We start from the raw sequence: 15,387 nt of genomic DNA on the forward strand, positions 1-15,387 counted from the left end.
TTTTTTGAGGCATTGAACAATACCAAGTTTGCTCTGCCCAATCAGAAAATTTAGAAAGATCAGAAGTCAAGCGTTCTGTGGCTTCCTTGCGTGATATGTTTACCTCCTGAAGGGTTGGACGTCTATGAAAAGACGTGGAAAACTGCAAGGTGGTATCATCAGCGTAGGAGTGGATAGGACAAGAAGTTTGGTTTAGAACTGGGGGGGGGGGGGGAAGTCCTATGGTAACATTTGTCGTGATGTGATTACCATTTTGCTCTTGAATTTACCATGTTTTTTTTTTTCTTATTTACAAACTTCCATATAAAACATGGTAAACCTGAATAAGCTATTGGATCAGTATATGACACTTTATGACAATTTGTCTGATGCCCTCCCTCACTGATGACGCCATGGTGCATTGCTGAAAGTGTGCCGATAAGGAGTGCACTGTTGGCTCTTAAAGGAAGCTGGCAGGAGGCGAGTAGGCATTGGATGATGGGGTGATGATGCCGCGTAGTACATCACTCAACCATCTCTCGTCCTCTCTTTTGTTTTCGTGTCCTTCCCTCCTTGCCCTCCTCCTACTGTTTGTTTACAAGATATTTGCCCAAAACGATGTCTAATAAAGTCTGAAATTGATAGTAAACAACGGATACGTGTATGGCAGCCTTCTCACACACACACACACACACACGTACGTTCCCGCTGTGTGCTTGTGTGCTGGAAGATAGGCACCCAGAAATATTATGGGTTACGTCGCCTTAATTCCAAAACAGGCTGTGTCATCTTATGGCACCTGCATGTTCACGTCTTATTAATCTCAGTCTTGTTGATATCACGCAGCGCCTCAGTGCCAAGTCCTTACCCGCAGCGCCAACTTATGACGCAGTATTTAGTGCTGGAAGGAATCATTTTAAACATGTGTAAGGAGGAATCATTCTAACCCTGCGATCTGGCGCAACACCGGCCATCTGGTATGGGCGTGTCCATATGGTAGAGAGTAGTGACACGGAACCAATACATGAGAAGTTGAGACGGGCCACTAAAGCCCTTGTGAGTTCAAGCTCCACAAATCAAACAGGCAAGCAATATCTTTTTCTAATTTTTCCAACTCCGTATTGAAAAAAAAATAAACAAATAAATAAAAAAAATAATAATAAATAAATGAATAAATAAATATCACTGTGTACATATTGCCTCCTAACTTTGTATTATTTTTTTTAATATATTTTATCGTTGTATGTGTATTGTATTCTAGCTCTGTATACAAAAAAAAATCTGTTAATATATTTATCATGCATATTTACATTACATACACATTGCATACTTATTGTATATGTAAACAATTATAGTCGTAATATCTGATAGTCCTTAGTACAGTCTTGGTTTCATATACTAACAGAACTTTGTTTCAACCAATTTATATCAGCGGCTTATTTTGCTGCTTGTGAACCTAATTTTTAATTATAAAATACATGCAAAAAAATTTTTTTTTTTGTATTTTCGTCGTTTTGCAAAATTTGTATTGTCCCAGAACGAAGATCGACGTCTGGTTGACCGAAGCTTTGGAGAGAGAAGCCAGCCGAGGCCACCCACCAACGTGAAAACAATATAAAATAAAATAAGAAGAAAGAGCAGCGGCCACAAGAGACATGCTGATGTGAGGAAGGAGAGCATTACTGTTGTGTTGGGAGAGAAAACACTTGTGCTGAGTGTGCTGAGTGCTGGGTGTGATGACTGGCAAGCGGTCTGAGTACAGGTTTCGGCCGCTGGTGATGCGTTTCGTGCGGCCCTGGGGCAACCTGAGGGATGGTAAGTCACGCCTTATTGTACACTGTCCTGCCCCTGGGAACATTGCCATGGGGCTAAGGACACGCGGAAACTCATCTATGTATAAGCCTCCTTCACTCTTAGCAACAAACTAGTAGAGTATTAAAAGAAAATATAGGATGTTCATTTTTGGCCTTGTTGCCCCCAGCCTTTGCCTTATGAAAACTGCCATGGGGTTAAAGACACGGGACTTTTATATATGAGTTTCCTTCACACTCAGGAAGAGTCTTTAGTAGAATATCAGAAAAATTATGCCACTCTTCAATTAGTCACGCCTTATTGCACCCAGCCCTGGCCTTAGGAACACCTCCTTGAGGTGAAGGACACAAGGGAATATCATAAAAATATATAAAATGTTAATTTTGCAAACAGTCATGCCATATTGCTCCCATCCTTGGCCTTATGAACACTGCCGTGATATTAAAGACTTGGGGACCCTTCTACTCTTGAGGATCCTTCATGCTAACAAGAAGCTGTAGTAGAATATGTGAAAAATGCTGAATAACAAGACAAACAAGCTATGATCTGTTGGGAAGGTGTGGTTTTAGGGTGGGGGAAGCCAGATTTGGACATTCATGAAAAGCCAAAGGATGAGATGCTATATTTTGAAGACGGGAAATTTTCATCCCATCATAACTTAACCTAATATAACTGGAGGATATTATGAAGGACACAGTGTGTCCTTCATAATATGTAAGTTTTGTTATTGAACATGACATGGACTTATTATAAGGAATAACCTTAACTTTTTGCAGCCATTCATTCAAGAACAAAAGAAAAGTAAATTTGCAGTCTAACACAGTATACTGATTTCTCCTTTCTCTTTCTCTGTGACCAACAAGCTTGAGGAGCTGGAGGGGAATACATAAATTAAAGTTATTCAGCCCCTTAAGAATCATTCAGAATACTCCAGTTTCCCACCAGATTTTTAAGCTCATTGGCCATAAGGAAAGAGAAATAAGAAAATAGGAGTCTTTATTGCAAGCCTCATACCATTGCCTAACAGTTCACTTCTTCAGTGATAGAGGGATGGGATGTTTTTTGAAAGTAAACCTAACTAACAGCACAGAGGCATGGCTATGAAAAGCAATAGATGAAGCTGTGTTAGATGTTATTTATTTGTTGGTTGGAGTAGTGGTGCTGTGTGATTGGTAAGAAGTCTTCTTGATTAGTGACATGAAGAGTTTTACTATCCTGGGAGTACCCACTGTATGTTGATTTGTGCCTCCTTCTCTCAGGCATTCCCATACCCATGGCCCGGAGTGGCCACCGCATAGTGTGCTTTGGACTCTCCTTCTACTCTTTTGGTGGCTACAACCCCAAGATCACTGACACTGAGTATGTAGATGACACTTGGCACCGCACCAAACCTCTCTTCCAGGAGGTGAGTCTTGCATCTCACTGTCTCTTAGTTTACATTCTTGTCAGCCTTTCCACTTGTCTCATCCCCAGCTTGAATCTCCACTAACTGGTGTCACTGTCTCAGGTTCAAGTAAAATTTGCTGAAAATGACTCTATATGTGTTTTAATTTTGAAAACATACCATCATTAGAATATTTACATGATGTGAAGACCCATAGGAGGAAAGGAGGAGGAGAAGGAAAAAATAAGAGGTGAAGGAGTGAAGGAGAAGGAAAGGGAAAAGAGAGGAGAGGTGAAGGGATGAAAGAGGAGGAAAGGAAAGGGTTAAGAAAGGGAGAAGGAAGAGAGGAGAGAGAAGAATAGGAGAAAAGACATGGCATAACAAATAGAATATACTTCAGAGATATCAGTACACCCACACATCACTGCTCCTCCTCCTGCAGCTGTGGCAGTTCAACCTGGTGAGTCACACATGGACGCGCATCAAGGGGGAGGGGGCCATGCCGGAGGAATTGGCCTCCCACTCAGCTGTGCAGTGTGGGCCATTCATGCTGGTGTTTGGAGGGACTGCCACGCCCTTTGGTAACTCCTCCTCAGATTCTGTAAGTAGGGCACATTTCCCCATAGTGTGAGAGAGAGTGTGTCTTGTAGTACTGTACAGGTCCTGAGTCGAGGGTTTGTTGTCCTGGTTCTGTTAAGTGAATATCCTTTTTCTTTTGGATTTTGAAATGCACACACTCAGACTTTTCACACACACACACACACACACACACACACACACACACACACACACACACACACACACACACACACACACACACACACACACACACACACACACCTCTATTGATGATCAGGTTATATTCTGAAAAAAAAATACTGTAAATTGAAAATATTTAACATTTCAGTGTTAAAAATGCATTGGTGAGCCTAGTATGTCATCAACAGCATCAGAACACTTTCATTAGCCTTCATCTAAAACAGGATTTTTTCTCATTTTATTTTTTTTATTTATTTTTTGGTAACTGTAATTTTTTTAATAACGTACTGAAGATTGAATATAGAATAGGTATCAAAATGACTTCTTGCCTTACCTGAGACCGTGAGACTTGAGGATGGCATTCTTAAACACTTCTACCCCACTTTCAAAAGGCTCTAGCTGGAGTTACTCAGGTTTTAAAGGTGTTTTTATGGTTCTAGTGACAGATGGACAAGATTTCTGCATTGTTTCCAGGAGAAACACTCTTGAGAACCTGAGTAATCATCTGTGTAGCCTTTGAAAATATTTGTGGTGAGAGAGCATAGCATTTCTGAATGTGTACCCAAGAAGCACCATGGTTGAGAGATGTCTGCAAGCTGAGGTGCCACTGTGTTATTGTGTTTGTGTGAAGTATGCTTCTTAATGTGAGTGTTTGGTAATGGAGAGTGAAATGAAGGAGATTTAAGAGGCATATTGGGACTTGCCTGCTGGTGGTGACTTTACGCAGTTCAGCACTACTAAACACAAATCATATCTTTTTCAGTGACATTTTTTTTATTATATTATCCTGAGTTTGGTACTTGTAAGTGTTGCTTATAATATTACTGTACATTAGTGTGTTGCACCAATATGAAAATAGGACTAGATTATAAGGTCAGCCTTTGAAAACTTATGATTGGGTTAAGACCTCATTACCTGTATAGTTTGTGTGTTGTTGGTGTCTATTCTCTGGTCCCTTTTTCGCTGTCTCTTTCCACGGGGGGCCAGTGGGACTAAGAGAGTGAATGATGTGTGTCTGTGAGTGTGTGGTGGCTTGTCTGGGGCACCTGTGTGTGGTTTCTGCCCTGGTATATAGTTAGATAGATAGTACCTTTGCATGCTGAGTCATGTTGGTGTGGTGATGATGTCGTGACACTTGACTTGCATTGCAGCTGTACCAGTGTCACCTGCCCACTGGAAGATGGCAGAAGATTGTGACTATGGGAAAGAAACCAAAGCCTATGTATGGGCAGGTGAGTTACTTGATTTTTTTTTTTCCTTGTGATCCTCCCTGACCCCAATCCCTTCCTTCCCTGTGATTCTTCCTGATACTAGTCCTTTCTTTCTCCCCTGTGACCCTCCCTGACCTGAGCCCCTTCTTCACTCAGTTATAATGCCCAGTTTTGTTTTGTTTCCCTTCCCACGGTCAGCAATTTCCTGTGTCTATTCTTCCTTTGCCACACTTATGTTCTCTCCCACATGCTCCTTCCACCTGTGTCATTTTCCTTTCTCTATCTCTTTCTTGTTTCTCCTTCACCCTCTCTGCCCTGTTGTCATGTCCCCCATTAACTGCTGTCTTTGTCCCTGCAGGCGGTGTGCATGAGTGACGACTACCTCTATGTGGTAGGAGGAACAACTGGTTTCCAATACAGCATTGATGTCCACCGCCTTGACTTAGAAAATCGCACGTGGGAGCAGCTCTTTCCGCCCTCTCCCCCACCACACACTATTCCCGAGGAGAGGTAGGGCCCCAGCCATCTGTCCCAGCCTGTTTAATTTCCCTCTCCCCCTGAACACACACACACACACACACACACACACACACACACACACACACACACACACACACACACACACACACACACACACTGTTACTAACGAGAAGTATGAACCCCAGCCATCTGTCTCAGCCTATTTGATTTTCCTTCTCCAACACCACACACTGTTCCTAAGGAGAAGACAATCAGAAACCTCAAGTCTCACCATTTCACCCCCTTGTGCTGATGAGTGCTGATGCCCGGCAGGTACCGTCACGAGGTGGTGGAGCATAATGGTTCACTGTACGTGTTTGGCGGCGGGCGGTCTGATACCTCCTGCTCATTGGATCATCTGCCCACCTTCCTGCTGCAGCAGCGGGTGTGGGCCACAACCTCCACGCGGCCTGATACCCGCACCAACACCTTCCCCAAGCCGCGGCGCTGCCATGTGGCCATTAAGGTGGACAAATGTGAGTGTTCCTGCCACCCTTGCTACACAACACTTTCTGCCTTCTCTCACCCCCTGTTATGCCCACCTCACTAATGCAAGAGTTAGCCAGTATTCTCAATCATTTGTCCCTTTTCTGCCAAACTGTGGAACTCCCTGCTTGATTCTGTATTTCCTCCTTCCTATGACTTGAGCTCTTTCAGGAGGGAGATTTCTAGACATTCACCCTCTAATTTTGGATGTTTCATTTTGACCTCTCTTTAAGGACTAGTACCTCAGTGGGCCTTTTTTTTTTTTTTTTTTTTTTTTTTTTTTTCCTTGGCCAGAACCCATCTTGCATAAAAAAAAAAAAAATTTCATGAGTGGGCAAGCCAGTCCTTCCCTCAGGTGCTGCTAGGACTGCACCTCCACCAACACTGCACACCACACTCCACACCATATGTTCTTACCCTCCAAAAAATAACAGAAGCCACAGATTACACCTTTCTCTTCTTTACATCTTGACTAATCTTTCTGTGATGCCGTAGTAAGTGTCAAGTAGTGCATGAATGAAGCAGCTTAGCTAGTCTTAGCTAGGCTATAGAACAATGGTGACACCACAGACACTGCCACAGCCACTCACATCACAGGCAGAGGTAGCTCATCCAGCCATACTATAAATCAACCCCTTGCACCTTCCCCTTCCCCTTCCCTTCCCCATACATTAATATAATCATGCACACAATGTAAATAATGTGATTGGCTGCATGGTGCCAGATTTGAGCCTTGTCTACCACACAAGTCTCACCACACCAGCTCATAGTCTGTTACCAATCCCAGCGAGGGTGTAAAGCAAGCTGAGCACCACAAACACTGCCAGGGCCCCTCACATCACATGCTTGGGCAGCTCACAGTCTGTTACCAATCCCAGCTAGGGTGTAAAGCAAGCCGAGTACCACAAACACTGCCAGAGCCCCTCACGTCACAGGCTTGGGCAGTTAACAGTCTGTTACCAATCCCAGCTAGGGTGTAAGGCAAGCTCAGCACAGAATCTTGGGGAAGGATGCTTTTATTCTCTTTGAAAATTGTATGTGGTTGTATGTGGTGCCTTCCATTGATCCATTGAAGCTTAGGCATTAGTTGTGTGATATACTTGTTAGATCTCATTGGAGGCATTTTTAAGTTGTAAGTATGAGCATTAAGTATGTCATTTGCATTAGTGTTGTTGAGGTGCTATATCATATCTTTATCCTAGTTATTCAGTATTCCTGTATTGTTGGTCTCTTATGAGCTGAATGAAATGAATGTGTGTTGGGACTCTATGTTGTGGCCAGAAGAATGTAACTTGAGGCAATAACTGCTGGTGTGAATTTTGACCAGTTGTATTTGTGTGGTTATAAAAATCATCATTGATTGTATGCTTCTCTCTTAAATAATGCCTTATTCACAATTAAGCCTTTCCAGCTCAGCACCAACACCATCTTAATATGCATAAGTTATTTTTTATTTAGTACAGTGGGATACGATGGGTGTGGTGTGGTGAGCCACGAGACTGTCCCTTGCCACTGGAGGCCGATGGGACTCAAAGTGTGAGTGATGTGTGTGTGTGTGTGTGTGTGTGTGTGTGTGTGTGTGTGTGTGTGTGTGTGTGTGTGTGTGTGTGTGTGTGAGTGAGTGAGTGGTGCCTTATCTGGGCTGCCTTATGTAGGATTGCTGGCCTGGTATATAGTAGATACTGTAGAAAGACAGATAGATGTATTTATTTTGTGCTTTCTGATTTTGTATACTGATTTTGTACTTCATTTACATGTATATTTCTTTATTTTTATTTGTTTATTTATTTATTTATTTATTTATTTATTTATTTATTTGTATTTTATTTATTTATTTATTTATTTATTTATTTTTATTACACTAATGCTTCTGTAAATCTCCTCAGATGTGTACCTTCATGGGGGATACAATGGATCAGAGGCTTTTGCTGACCTGTGGCGCCTCAGCCTGACCACATTTGAGTGGCAGCTGCTCCCCTGCAAGTCACTGGTGCCTCTCTACTTCCACTCAGCTGCTGTGACAGAGGTGAGGACGCCCATCTGCAACTCACTTGTTTGCCGAATGCTGAAGGAAAAACTTGTTTCCATATATGTCCAAATAATGAGTGTAGTGGTGCCAGCTGCATTGTGTGTGTCTGAGACACCAACATAGGAGTGAGATAGAAGAAGGGGTTTGTGTGTGGGAGAAGTGAGGAGCCATGTGTAGAGTGGTGCATGTGAGAAAGGTGAGAAGTAGGAAGGTGTTGATGTGAGGGCCAAGTTAGCTGATCAAGTGGAGTGGGGAGTGTTATGATGGTCTGCAGAGAGGATGGAAGGAGAGTGACTGGTGTAAATTGCAGCATTAGATGTGAGAGGTGTAAGGCTAAGATCACAGATTGGGAATGGGTAGGTAAGTTTCATACAGAGACTGCCATATGTAGGTGTGATGGCTTCCTGCAGCTTTCCTTATTTTCTGATGTTCTTATGGATGGATGGATGGAAGGGCAGTGTGAAGAAAGCAATGGATGCAAGAATGATGTCTGTGGAATAAAGGAGAATGGTTTTACATGATTACACTGAATGGAGTAGTTGTGAATTAATGTGCATGAATAAATTTACTATGGCTACTTGAATAAAGTCACAAAATTTTAAAGATTATAAACATTCATCTATTTGTATCATGGAGTAGGCTTGCTCTGCTTTCCCACAGTGATGGATGGCCTTGTCTAACCCTCCTATTTTTCTGTCCACAGGAAGGATGTATGTATATATTTGGAGGAGTGAAAGACCTTACCCAAAACACCCGCAGTGCTTACATCAACAAGGTGTGGCTGGGAGTGGCTCGCCTCAGGGACATGTGCTGGGAGGCGCTGTGTCACTACTGCCCCAACCTGCCCTCCCTGCCCCCCTCAGCACTCCTGGCCATGGGCATTCCTCTGTACATTGTGGAGGCCCTGCAGCACCAGACACCAGCGTACGGCTAACTGACAGTGAGTGAGTGCTTTTGCTTCTTACTGAGGCTGCTACATGAAAATTGCTAATGAAAGAGAGGAAAGATTCTCTCTCTCTCTCTCTCTCTCTCTCTCTCTCTCTCTCTCTCTCTCTCTCGGCCATTTTTGTCTCTTGCTCTTTGACAAATTTGTATTACAGTAACCTCTTCTCTTATAATGTCCATATTTTCTTCAATAGCACCTTTAATATCTCCATTGCAAAAATATTCGGAAAAGGGATGAAAAGAGCACCTCCATGTAAGAGATAGGCAGATCATTAGGACACGTGCTGAGAGGTAATGGTGGTGCAGCATCCAAGGAAACAGGTGATGTGTGGTGTGATGCTGTGCTTGTCTCATTTCCACATATGTGTTATCCACTTTAGTATTTTAAGTGATTGGTGTTCCTTGACGGCATAAATCTGTTCAGCTGATTAATTATCGCCAAGTGGTGACAGATGTAAGGCAACAGGTTTTTGGACTTGTAAGATAGATATAGAAAGTTTTTAAGAATGATTTAATGTAACCATAGAGAGAGAGAGAGAGAGAGAGAGAGAGAGAGAGAGAGAGAGAGAGAGAGAGTGAGAGTTTTAAGAATGATTTAATGTAACCAGAGACAAGTTAACTGTACAAGCTCTTAGTTTATTTTGAGTTTGTTTTTTGGTAATATGAATTCTCAGTGTTTTTTTTTTTTTTTTACTTATATATTTATCTATTATTTTTTTATGTAAGAGGGAAACCAGCTAAGGGCAACAAAAAGAGAGGAAGAAAAGTCCCACTGAGGTGCCAGTCTTAAAAGAGGTCAAAATGGTCATATAAAACTTGAGAATAAGTGTCTTGATAGATGATAATGTAGTGTTATATAACTGACTGTGACCTTTGCTTTTCCAGGGCGTGGTGCGGCGGGTGAGGGCATCTTGGTGTGGTGTGGTGTGGTGTGTGGTGCGGTATGGTGTGGTGTGGTGTGGTGTGGCTGGTCAAACTGGCTTCCCTTCTAGCCCCTTGTCACCTCCTGTGTGTTCAGATTTATAGCTACTCATGCTCCTCCTACTGTTACTGGTATTGTTTTTGTTGTTGTTATTATTATTATTATTATTATTATTATTATTATTATTATTATTATTATTATTATCATTATCATTATTATTATTATTATTATTATTATTATTGTCATAATTGTCATCATTATCAGCATAAACACTATCCTTATAATCATCCCATCATCATCATCATCATCATTAACAGCAATAATCATCATCATCATCATTGTCATCATCATCATCATCATTATTATCATTCTTGATTTAACAACTATTCTTTTCTTTTGCATTTGCTTATTTTTATTGACATGGTGACAGTGTACTGCGCATTGCAATAGTACATTACAATAAATGGCTTCTTAATGGTCTGGATTCTGGAAGGATGGTTGGCTCTTGAGGCTCACCACATCTAATTAATAAAGGTTCATCATTTTAAACCTACTCTACCTTTTACGCAAGATTTGGAAAAGAACACATGGTTGTACACACCTCTAGGTATTCATACATTGCTACATACAGTGTTTATTGCAGCTGTTGAGTTCCCTTTGCTGCCTGTGTGCTGAATTTCCTCATTTGTTTTCCCTCTATGCAAGTTACTTTTCATGCTGTGCCTAACAAATCACCATGAATAAAAATTAAGCCAAGCAGTATTTGTGGAGATTGTATTATTACCACCTGTTGTGTATATTTCATATATGGGTCCTAGAGAGAGAGAGAGAGAAATATTTGGGTTTATGAGAAAAAAAAAACTTGGGTTTATGAGAGAGAAAAAAAGAATATTTGGGTTTATGAGAAAAAAAAAAAGGGTTTATGAGAGAAAAATGCTTGGTGGCTTGGTAAAGTGAAAACTTTAAAATTTTGAGGAAGTTAGGTAAAAAAAAAAAAAAACAGGAGAGGAGAGAGTTCGTACCAACTTCTTGTCTTTCTTTTCGTACGAACTGTTAGAACCGTTAGTGAATCCCAGCGCATATCAATGAAAAATAACAATAATAATTTAATGAACACATAAAAAAGACATGTCAATAAATGTGCAACAAGATATAAGCGTATGCAACAAAATTTGTCGTACAATTAATTTTATTGCCGAAATTCAGGTGTGCAGTATGTATTTTTATTATTCAGAGAGCGCGGGAAATGTCGTCAGCTGGGGACGGACAGTCAGCTGGTCGATGTCAACATTCCTGGATCGACTGCCGTGAATTCTCCTCTTTGTTTTGATCATGCAGAAGCTCCTAAAAAGCTACTAGCGCATGCCCTAGTTTAGCCCCCGTCGTCATGCTGGTATATCTAATAAGGATTGATATGTTTTCATAATTTGCTTTTCTTGTATTCTGAAATATTCACATATAATAGGTAATTTTACGAGCATACATAAGAAAATTCCGCCTCTGCGAGTGTGAAGTGATACAGGTGTACGACACTCCAAAGCGCTGAGAATAGGATGACCGTATATATCAAAATGCCAAAATCATCAAGATACTTCGTATATTTTCGTAAAAAAAAGTATCTGAATAAAATTTTGTACAGTAACAACACATAACACAAAACTAAAAAGCCAATTATCCTGGTATAGACTATACAAATTGTGAGCCAATATTTTTTTGTCGTAATTAAATTTATCAGAACTATAAATTTAAAAATATTCCAAAGCACAGCACAAGTTTTTCTCCTGCCAAAAATAGGTATATGGAAGAGAAAATAGAGCATCTGAAGGGAGGTGAAGAGTGTGGGAAGCCCGGGACGGCTTGAAGTGTCGGGTTGACTCTGTTTGTCTCTCTTTAGGTTTACTTTTTGCGGTTGTCTCTTACTCCCGAGGTCCGCCGCCAAGCTGGACAAGCTACCGGAATACCTGCGGGACACCGTTGACTGGTTCATGGGGTGAGTAGAGACTGGGGGGAGGCAGGAAGTGGGCGCGAGTGTACTTCAAGCTTACCTCTGACCTTTAATTTCAGACCTTTTTAAATGTAAGCGTACACGTAAATCGCCTTATTTTTATTTACACTTTTGTTTGCAATTCCTTGCCACCTGGAGACCTGTACCCCTCACCTGTCACGGCCGCGGCTCGCCTCTCGCCCTGGCCGCAGCTTCCATCTTTGATTTGCTACGGAATATTACGTTGCCTTATTTCCCAGCAGCGACCTTGTGTTTCCCCCTCAGTGCCAGTGTATGCGTGTGTGCGTACGTGGCCAGGTCCTGCGTGCTGCCCTGGGCCACGTGCTGCACAGCCTACCTGTCTGTTACCTGACGTGCATTCTCTTATCTAATGTATTGGTGGTGCATTGTGCATTCCTCCCGTGCTTGTTTACGTCTCTTGTGTACTTTCCAGGCCGCCTTCCTCTTCATTGTGTTTCGTTTTGATTATGCGCTTTTTTTTTCTTTTTTGCGTGTCAGCTTATGGGTTATGTGAAGATTGCCTTATTGTGGACACTCTCTCTCTCTCTCTCTCTCTCTCTCTCTCTCTCTCTCTCTCTCTCTCTCTCTCTCTCTCTCTCTCTCTCTCTCCTTGTGCTTGATCTGTCATTATTTCCTATCTTGTCTTGTTTCCACATCAACATTTTACATGCTGGTACTGTTTCCTTCCTCTGTTATGACCCTGTTATTTTTTTTTTTTTCACTTTTATATCTTTTTTCCTTAAGTATTGCTTCACTGGTGTTCTATTTCCTTCTTTACCTTTCCTTGCATCATGGTGTGGTTCCCTGCCATCTCTTTAATCTTTTCCTTCTTGCTCTGTGGGAAACCTGCATTCTTGTCTTCCTCTTCCCCCCAGCTCCCTTGCCTGTAATCTTTTCCCTTTTCTTCTTGCTCTTTGGGAAAGCTGCAGTCTTGTCTTCCTCTTCCCCCAGATCCCTTGCCTGTGATCTTTTCCTCTTTTCCTTCTTGCTCTATGGTACAAATTATGCCTTCTCATTTTGTTTCACTTCTGTTCTTCCCTCCCTGTCTCTCATATCACAGTCTGGTTGCCTGTCTTTGTAATTTTTCCCTTTTTTTTTGCTCTAGTACAAACTCTGTCTTCTCTTCCTCTTCCTCCTGTTCTCTGACACTGCAGGAGTCTTTGGTCTTCCCCTCATGACTTGTGATTTTGACCAGCACCAGTGTCACCCTAAGGATATAAATGGTTTTGATAGTACAGTGTAAATGGCCTTATGTCAGTGTAGCTTTGGCCTATTTTGTGTGGAGGGAAGTGGAGGGAAGGTAGTCTGGTCACTGTTATGGTAGAGAGAATCTAGTTTGGTCACTGTCATGGTGGAAGGAAGCTAGTCACTGCTATGTTAGGTGCAGGCAAGGCAAGTTACATGGACAGTGACAGGTGTTGAATAGTGGTGCTCTCCTGATTGCTGATTGCATAGTACATCTCATCTTCCATAGCATGTGGCAAGTGGGATATGAAAGAAGGTGACTATTCAGGCAGGCGGGGTGAATCATGTGTTGACTATTCAGGCAGGCGGGGTGAATCATGTGGTCAAATGTACCTTTAGTGTGTACAATGGGAACTGGAAAAGGACGTTGATTTAGAAAGCTTTGATGAGGGAAGGAATGCTGGTGAAATATTAATCCAGATACTCTGCTATTTAGGGAGGATTTATTGGTACAAGATTGCATAGTTAATATCAGTCACAGGTTGGAGTTTGTCGGTGAACAGATGCTCTTGTAGAAAGCTTTGATGACAGAAGGAGTGTTGGTAGTGTATTTAAGTTTTCTCTCTCTCTCTCTCTCTCTCTCTCTCTCTCTCTCTCTCTCTCTCTCTCTCTCTCTCTCTCTCTCTCTCTCTCTCTCTCTCTCTCTCTCTCTCTCTCTCTCTCTCTCTCTCTCTCTCTCTCTCTCTCTCTCTCTCTCTCTCTCTCTCTCTCTCTCTGTTATTAGGGATGTTTCATTGGGACAGGACTGACAGGGAGTTGACATTAGTGGTATAGGTCGGTGTTTAGCAGTGTCACAGAATGAGGGAGGAGTCAGGAGTGATGTCGGCATTGTAGCTTGGAGTAAAATTAGTAAAACAACTCTCATAATGCAATATTCCCTTCATCCACCAAATCTAGGGACAGCCACACAAAAGCTCACCCTAACACATTAAATAAAAACCCTAAAAACTTTCCCTAAATTGAACTCAAAAGTGAAACCAGTATTCCTTGGATGGGAGGAAAGTTGATATCAGTGAACATGATGCAGGAAGTCTCAGTAGCAGTGGTGCAGCAAAGAATAGGTGGTGTTATCAGTGGTACAGGATGCAGGAAGACTTAATATCAGTGTGTAGGCTGGAGGAAGAGTTAGTATCATTAGTACAGGAAAGAGTAGGTGTTATTATCAGTGGTACAGGTCGCAGAAAGACTTAATATCAGTGAGTGGGTTGGAGGAAGAGTTATTATCATTAGTACAGGAAAGAGTAGGTGTTATTATCAGTGGCACAGGTTGCAGTAGGAGTTAATTCATTAATATGGATGTAATTACTATTTATTCCTGTACATGATGAGAGAATTTGTGTGATAATATTTCACTGGCTTGTTCCTGGCAGGTGATGTTCCTTCCATGTCCTCCTGTACCTCTTATGTCCCTCTTTATTAGGTCTTCTCAATCAAGCATCTCTATATTCTTCATGATTCTTGTAAATTGCTATCAAGTCTCCTCTTTCCCTTCTTTGTTCCAGCATTGTCAATTCCAGTGTGTGTGTGTGTGTGTGTGTGTGTGTGTGTGTGTGTGTGTGTGTGTGTGCGTGTGTGTGTGTGCAGGTGAGGAGGTAAAGAATTTCAAGTGGGTCAGATTAGGAGCTGCAAGGGAAGAGGTGGATTAAGAAGCCTTGCCAGAGACGAGCCATCCTCTTAACATTGCTCAAGCCATCTGATAATACAGATTTCACTCCTTTTGGTCATGTGTTAAAATCTGGCAAGTAAAAATGGGGTGTGTTAAGGCTTCACATGCTTGGGGTTTGGCAAAGTGGCATTGTACTGTGTCCTAAATCCACCACCAGTATTTTGTTTGAGTATTGCCAGCAGTGTTGTCGCTTTTAGTAGTGTGGCACTGGGTTGTCTTGCAGTGCCATTCTCTTGTGTTGCTTCAGGAGTCCCACCCATGGTATGCAACACCTGGGTGCCATAAATTCTCTCTCAGTAAATGCCTTGTGTTGCTTCACTTGCTTCAGGAATCCCATCCTCTGTACCCACTTTATGCAACACCTGGGTATCATAAATTCTCTCTCAGTAAATGGTGTGTGTTGCTTCAGGAGCCCACCCACTGTA

The 15,387-nt window shown here is 41.9% G+C and overlaps 1 protein-coding gene across 2 annotated transcripts in view; it reads left to right on the forward strand.

Moving 5' to 3' along the window:
- The window catches only part of LOC135105165 (kelch domain-containing protein 10-like), a 12,876-nt gene extending 2,068 nt beyond the window's left edge, over window positions 1-10,808 (forward strand). Inside the window, exons 2-10 of one of the 2 annotated variants that reach the window (XM_064013229.1) lie at window positions 1,517-1,794; window positions 3,051-3,196; window positions 3,618-3,776; window positions 5,086-5,166; window positions 5,504-5,655; window positions 5,938-6,140; window positions 8,037-8,176; window positions 8,883-9,123; window positions 10,010-10,808. In XM_064013229.1, the coding sequence (XP_063869299.1) occupies window positions 1,716-1,794; window positions 3,051-3,196; window positions 3,618-3,776; window positions 5,086-5,166; window positions 5,504-5,655; window positions 5,938-6,140; window positions 8,037-8,176; window positions 8,883-9,113 (1,191 nt within the window). In that variant the 5' untranslated portion in view covers window positions 1,517-1,715 and the 3' untranslated portion in view covers window positions 9,114-9,123; window positions 10,010-10,808. The remainder of the gene's footprint in view (window positions 1-1,516; window positions 1,795-3,050; window positions 3,197-3,617; window positions 3,777-5,085; window positions 5,167-5,503; window positions 5,656-5,937; window positions 6,141-8,036; window positions 8,177-8,882; window positions 9,124-10,009) is intronic. The other variant, XM_064013228.1, reaches the window with a different exon arrangement.
- The last annotated feature ends 4,579 nt before the right edge of the window (window positions 10,809-15,387 follow it).

Source organism: Scylla paramamosain, chromosome 11 (genome assembly GCF_035594125.1).
Source record: "Scylla paramamosain isolate STU-SP2022 chromosome 11, ASM3559412v1, whole genome shotgun sequence".
NCBI classification, from domain to species: Eukaryota; Metazoa; Arthropoda; class Malacostraca; order Decapoda; family Portunidae; genus Scylla; species Scylla paramamosain.